The 7,438-nt window shown below is 37.5% G+C and overlaps 1 protein-coding gene across 1 annotated transcript; it reads left to right on the top strand.

Moving 5' to 3' along the window:
* The first annotated feature begins 2,635 nt into the window (after nt 1-2,635).
* On the top strand, nt 2,636-5,208 carry LOC133338047 (glycogen [starch] synthase). Its single transcript, XM_061546267.1, has 7 exons — nt 2,636-2,701; nt 2,772-3,198; nt 3,264-3,337; nt 3,408-3,880; nt 3,937-4,339; nt 4,398-4,862; nt 4,921-5,208. Exons 1-7 carry the CDS (start codon nt 2,639-2,641, stop codon nt 5,206-5,208), a joined length of 2,193 nt encoding a protein of 730 aa, XP_061402251.1. The 5' UTR covers nt 2,636-2,638.
* Nucleotides 5,209-7,438: the final 2,230 nt, after the last annotated feature.

Genomic DNA, 7,438 nt, shown 5'->3' with positions numbered 1-7,438 from the left:
AAAACCCGAACGTAGATGGACAACTTACAAATTAAAACTACGCACAAAATAACAAGTGTTGAAAGGAACAATTTTAATAAAATTGAAACACAAAATAAATGAAAACACAAAATAATTGTAGAATTGCCTTAATCGATGCAATTAGATCAAAAATGGGATGGTGGACTTCATACACACATTTAATTTTGGGGAATATTTACTTTTTTAATCCGATTTTCAATGCTGAAAGAGTTATTTCCGATGTATGAATTATTTATTTATTCCGATGTATGAATAATGGTAAAATCTTTTGTCAATTAAAAGCGATTTTAGTTGGAATAATAATTTGGAAATAATTAAATAAGTAAGAAATGTGTCAGTCAGTTTTGTTGTCGACAGATATGTGTGTACCCTCAGCCTCTGATTGCGTAGGACTACTGATTTACAGATAGGTTTAATTATTCGGCATATATATCAGTTGACCATATTGCTGCAATACGGGAACACACCAGAATCTGCAAGAATGTACAATTTTCTTACTATAGGAGGTGATGCAAATGTGGTATACCCATTTGTTTTTAGATTGCTAAATTTTTATTTTTTATCCGATTAAATTGAAATTTTGCACTTAACATGCTACATGTGTTGTCTTTCGATGTATCAATTTGAAAATAATATTATTCTAACAATTTAAGAGGTATTTGAGAAAATATTTGAAATTCCATTAAAAGTGATTTTAAAAAAGTGTAGGTAATGTGGTATACCACATGATGTTAATGTGGTATAGTATAATTTCCACTTCCAATTGATATCTTGTATAATTTATTGTTTTTAATGAATGCGAATTAGCTCGAGATTTATGTCTGTTAAGATTTTTAACGGATACGTTGAGTGCAACTTTAATTTTTATTCTATAATAATTTCTACACATGGCAATATTTACTTTTGTATGGAGTATTTGTTAAAACTCATAGCCTTTGTTTTTCATCCTTGTGATTCATGGTAGACTCTAGTAAAGTACGAATGTTTCACATAGTAATGAGATTTTGTCTAGTGCTGGCCTTTTTTCATGCAGAATCAAGGTATACCACATTACCTACATTTGTGTTTACTGAAGAAATGTCTATTTTTTTTCTAAATTGGTGATTATGTGGTGCAATCGCGCATATTATTTGATTTTTAGTTCATACTAATTATTTTAATGCTTTAGTAATAACGATTAAATTACATCCGTAAAACAAAAAATTATTTTTAAACTTCAACCGAAAAAAAGTCAATTTCATGAAACATTTTATTTTTGGTACTGATTCTCAACGTGATTTAAATAAATTAAACAGGTTATTGCTATCTTATTTTTTTGAGAACAGCAAACTATAGAACATGTTTCAGTTATTCTAAAATTTTCAGTTTACAAAAAAAGTGACTATACCACATTACCAACCTATACCACATTTGCATCACTTCCATCCACTACAAAAACAATTTTTCCTTTATGATATCGGACAAAAGCAGTACAAATTATTAGATTCTTGCAGTACGAGAACATACCAGAAGACAACCTCTTCTTCTGGACGAAAAAAAATTAAATTTACTAATATTGATCAAGATTAAAAAAACAAATAGATGACAGATTATAGAACAGATGGGAGCGGCATATATTTTACAGATGACAGCAGGTTAAAATAGATGATGGTCCTCTATAAAGAGGATGTATGGTCCGAATAATTTGATAATAAATTGCTGGATGTTCAAATGTTTCTTCGTTATTAACGAGTTAATTGCTTTAATTGGATTAATAACTCAACGACAGTTCTATAAGTTATCCCCATCTTACCCTTAAGTCCATTAAATATTTTACGATTTGTATTCCAAGTTATTCTCCAATCCAATATGCATATTGTTGTTTCTTATATCCGGCTAACAATTTCGTTAAGAAAGAAAAAAATATCATCTAACGTCATTCTTAATTTTATCTGTGGAAACGGTCGAATCTGTTCCTATACAGCTGGGAACAAGGAAGAGACACTTCAAGGCCTACACGAGCAGAAATAAGCAAAATAGTGAGACAAACGTCACTTAATTTGAATGGGTGGCGTTTCCTCTCAACCTGGCAATGGTTTGTTCATTTCACTTGGCAATTGTCCCAGTTGAATGATCTGTACCAACATATTGTGGTATTCATTGCTGCCACCCTCCTCCAACTCTGACTAATTATATAAACAAAACAAAGTATTTTCTCTCTTCTCTCAGTGACTTGTTATCGCCCGCGAATGCGATTAGGTTGAGCGCCAATTTTAGGAGGATTGCAATCAGTATTATCAAAAGTATGCACACACCGCCACACACATGCATAGATAGGTACAAATGCATGTACTTACCGATGAATATACGCACACAAACGAGGTGGTGGTAGTGGTTTATGTTTGATAAGATTTGCATGGAATGTTTATTCGCGGTTTGATGGATGACTTTTAAATGTTCCGTTGGGTACTAGTAATTAGTACCCTTCGTGTAATGAAGATGAATAGAGCTTTTGGAGGAAGAAAATAGCTACCGATGTTCTTTATCAGCACCACCATCTTAAGATGAAAACAAAAGGTTTGATTGCGTTTCAGATGCTGCTAAGGGTCAGTCAGTGAGATTGTGGACAGGTGGCAAGATGTTTCGACGGCAGTTGTCTTTCCGCTTGGAGGATACCGATCACGATGCATATGGCCTAAGAGTGTCGTATTTCAACAAGCCATTCTGAACATTAGAATTCACGGTGATAATTGTGATTTATTTCGTTTCAGATGAATCGTCGTTATTCGCGCGTTGAGTCCGGAGCGGACCTCAAGGACTACTTTGATAGAGGCGATATTGCGTCCCGGGAAAACCGTTGGACTTTTGAGATCGCATGGGAAGTCGCTAATAAAGTTGGAGGCATTTACACTGTTATACGATCAAAAGCCTATGTGTCGACTGAAGAAATGGGGGAACAGTTGTGTCTCATGGGTCCCTACAAGGAGCAGTGTGCCCGAACCGAAATGGAAGAAATTGAATTTCCAAGAGGAAACCCCCTACTGGATGCCGTAAATAGTTTGCGCTCTCGAGGATACAAAATACACACCGGCCGTTGGCTCGTTGACGGCAACCCTCAGCTGATTCTATTCGACATTGGTTCAGGGGCTTGGAAATTGGACCAGTTTAAGTCGGAATTGTGGGACAAGTGTCATATCGGTAATGATAATAGTGGAGCGTATATTCTTAAAAATAAATTATCCCGACATATAAACCATTTTCAGGAGTACCGCACCTTGATGTTGAAAGCAATGATGCCATCATTTTGGGTTTCATGATAGCCGAGTATTTGGAAGAGGTGAGTAGATATAATACGTTCCATTGTGTTAACATATACCTAATGTTCTGGTTTCTCTGTACTTTACCAGTTCCGAAGATGCGCTTCGGAGTATTCTCAAGCAAACGATTTGCAGGTGCCTCGCATCGTAGCTCATTTCCATGAATGGCAAGCTGGTGTTGGTTTGATCGCCCTGAGAACTCGGCACGTTGAGATTGCAACAGTCTTCACTACGCATGCCACTTTGCTAGGACGTTATTTGTGTGCCGGTAACACCGATTTTTATAATAACTTAGACAAGTTTGCTGTGGACGAGGAGGCGGGCAAACGACAAATATACCACCGATACTGTTTGGAACGCGCTGCCACCCATTTGTCGCATGTTTTCACAACCGTTTCCGAGATCACAGGATACGAAGCGGAACATTTACTCAAACGTAAACCCGACATTATAACGCCCAACGGCTTAAATGTTAAGAAATTCTCAGCTATTCATGAATTCCAAAACTTGCATGCCATGGCTAAGGAAAAAATAAACGAGTTTGTGCGAGGTCACTTTTATGGGTAGGTGTGCATTGGATATCCTTGGAAGTCATGTTACCCCTTTATGTTTGTTCTAGGCACATGGATTTCGATTTGGACAAAACTTTGTACTTCTTTATTGCTGGTCGTTACGAGTTCGGAAATAAAGGTGCTGATATATTCATCGAATCGTTGGCTCGTCTGAATGCAATGCTAAAGCAGGAGAAGCCCGACACAACTGTTGTTGCGTTCCTGATTTTCCCCACCAAGACAAATAATTTCAACGTTGATTCCCTACGCGGTCATGCAGTTGTCAAACAGTTGCGAGACACCATTAATGGAGTGCAACAAGGCATTGGCAAACGACTGTTTGATTCGTGTCTCAAGGGACACATACCTGGCCCAGACGAGTTGCTCACAAAGGATGACCTTGTGAAAATTAAGAGGTGTATGTACGCCCTGCAGAGAGATTCTATGCCCCCCGTTACGACTCACAATATTGTAAGTCCCTTACACATTAGCCTATTCACTTCCTCACTTAAGTTTCACTTCTTTTAAGGTGGACGATTGGAATGATCCTGTGCTTGGGGCTATTAGACGCTGCCAACTTTTTAATACTGTGCACGATCGCGTGAAAATGGTATTTCATCCGGAGTTTTTGACTTCAACAAATCCCCTGTTTGGAATCGATTACGAAGAATTTGTTCGTGGCTGTCATTTGGGTGTATTTCCATCATACTACGAACCATGGGGTTATACTCCTGCTGAGTGTACCGTTATGGGCATACCAAGCATTACGACAAATCTTTCCGGTTTCGGATGTTTCATGGAAGAGCATATCAGTGATCCGAAGTCGTATGGTATTTATATTGTAGATCGTAGATATATCGGCTTGGAGAACACCATCCAGCAATTGGCGAGCTATATGATGGACTTTTCCAGACTTAATAGAAGGCAGAGAATTATACAACGTAATCGCACGGAGCGCTTGAGTGATTTGCTTGACTGGAGGACTCTTGGCATTGTAAGTATAAATGTATTTTGTGGTTTCTTCTCACCGACTGCTCATCACTCTCCTGCAGTATTACAGGCAATCACGTGTAAAAGCCTTGCAAGCCGTGTATCCTGACTATGTGGATGAAAGCTCGCTATACAGTTCCCGAAGCAATTTGAATTTCTCAAGGCCTTTCAGTGAACCGCCAAGCCCTTCATCGTCAAGTAAGTATTTATGTGTATGCACTACCGATATAATAATTCTGACATCACCAACTTTTTTAGGACACACAACGCCTGCACCATCGGTTCATGGCTCCGACGAAGAGGATTCTGTAGATGAAGAAACTGAACTTAAGGAATTGGGCATCAAGTAGGCCGCCACATTTCCCAAGCCGATCCGCTTCCCAAGCAACAAACGCAAACCCATGACCAGCAGACAAACTGTATTCTTCTACTTCTTCTTCTTCTTCTTAAGATTTACGACATATTGAGATGAGACGATCAATAACTAAAAGTACCTTCATTTACATACGCAAGAACCTTTTTACCTCATTCAACGAACAATTCTGATGCACCCGAAACGAACAGAACATACAAACAAATAACCGATAAAATAAAATTGTTAATCAGCAACCGCACTTACGACATTCATTATTAGAAAATACAAGGAAAAAAAAAAATAACACAAAACGATAAGATTAATTAGAAAAAACCAATTTAAAGCATTCAAACATTAATAGATAAATGATTTTAAATAAATGTTTCAAGTTGTATTTTTTGTTTTTAAATGTTTGCGTTATTAAAAACGGCATTTGGGGACATTGAAGAGGTTAGATAACATTTATTTAGAGAAAGTTTCGCAAGGGCTGCCAGAACATACAATTATTGTTCGCGATCATTACACTGAGACGCAGCATCTTTAGCGCACCATTTACATGAAATCCTACATTTACAATAAATATGGGAGCTATGTCAACATCATCTACATTAAAGCGAACTCGACGTATGCTTTGTTTCCTTCTGCGTGTTACATAGGAAGACACAATTACAATTATTTTCATTTACTTTATTATTTTTCCACTAATTCAATGCGTGCTGTAGTCATAATCAAGTGAATCCTCATAATATGGACTGGGATCGCACACTCTTACCCTTTTGGCTTCCATTACACGACTTTTACACTGCTTCCCGCAGACTCGATGGCGCCTACGATGACAACGGGAGGCAGTCGAAAACTTGTTCAGATTGCAATTTCTTGTCGGCCGCAAAACTATGCAGCACGGATCCGTATTATTATAGCCCAAGCCGAATTGTGCCCCCACTCTCGAAAACGTCACGCTCTGGTTTAAATGTACAGCATTATCGTTGTTGTACGTTATATTGCCACCTTTATTCTCGATTATATTGTGTATTTGATTAGTCAGCCGAATAACGTTCGTCGTATTAATTGGTCTGGGCGGTGTCAATTGCGTATCGTTCACACCCTGCACCAGTTGTTCCCCTTTTATCAATTCCGGACAAATTGGACATCTCTGCAGGCACGTAGCAACATCTTCAACACCTTGACAAACCTGTTTGCATTTTTCACTATTTTCATGGCACTCTTGGTATTCCTTTAAGGTGGGTGGGTCATAATTTTCTAGTTGAGTCTGGATGACGATTGGATTGATGGGGATATTGTGTACAACGGTGTTGTTATTTGCATCCAAAATCAGTTTTTTGTCTTCAGCTGCAGTCGGCAACTGTCACTGCATGTAAAATAGATGCAACCGCCAACAGTTGGAGAAATGCCTAAATGCAATAACGCACTATAAGTTCGTGAGTCTCATCGCAAAAGAGAACACTAGAGGTGACATACCTGTAACTCCATCGAAAGCAAAATTGTTGATGTCTATAGCTCAGCTGGTGTTTTTCTACTAGGCAACTGGAACTGGAGAACTGGATTTTATAAAACAATTAATTTTTTTGTTGGAAAGCTTTCCGATAACACAATCAACTTTATCAAAAATATAGATTATTTACGAATTCGAAAACTATGCGTACCAAGGCAAGGTATTTGCAAGGGGTCGGTGGAGTGTATTGATCTATGAACAAAATAAAGGGAAGTTAATAGAGGGTTTCGGTTATTAAAGAGACGTAGTTGGATAACTTGAAACACTTACCTTTGCTATGATTATCTGGTAATATCCGCTACATATTCGAAGTTGTTTTTAATCTCATATTTACACTTTTTTACATATATTTTTAAACATTCCCATCTGAAAGACCAATTTAAGACACGACACTTCAAATACAATTTGTTGATTTAATGAAGTGTGCTTTATTTAGCACTTTTTCTGGTTGAAACCCACACTAACTGAAGAAAACTTTTAAGAAGGAAACACGGATGTATCTTTAGAAGCTTTTGTAGTAAACCGAATATGAACAAACAAACACAAAGGCAAAAACAACTAATACTCATTAACCGGCAAACGGATGGCAAATCGAAAGGCACAGAAACTTCTTTGCAAAGGAGCCATATTTATTTATTAAAAGCTTTTTGTAGTCAAACACACACACACAAATTTCATCGATCGAACAGAACAAAGCATAGCAGATACCTAC

The sequence above is a fragment of the Musca vetustissima genome, unplaced genomic scaffold (assembly GCF_032173495.1).
Source record: "Musca vetustissima isolate MV318-11 ecotype Yass unplaced genomic scaffold, APGP_CSIRO_Mvet_v1 utg34326, whole genome shotgun sequence".
NCBI classification, from domain to species: Eukaryota; Metazoa; Arthropoda; class Insecta; order Diptera; family Muscidae; genus Musca; species Musca vetustissima.
The sequence above is the reverse complement of the archived record's forward strand: the minus strand, read 5'-3'. Positions and strand labels throughout refer to the sequence as shown.

Coding starts and splice junctions, on each gene's coding strand:
- LOC133338047 (XM_061546267.1), top strand. CDS start 2,639: ATGTTTCGACGGCAGTTGTCTTTCCGCTTGGAGGATACCGATCACGAT. Junction 3,338..3,407: donor TAGCCGAGTATTTGGAAGAG/GTGAGTAGATAT, acceptor GTACTTTACCAG/TTCCGAAGATGCGCTTCGGA. Junction 4,863..4,920: donor ACTGGAGGACTCTTGGCATT/GTAAGTATAAAT, acceptor ACTCTCCTGCAG/TATTACAGGCAATCACGTGT.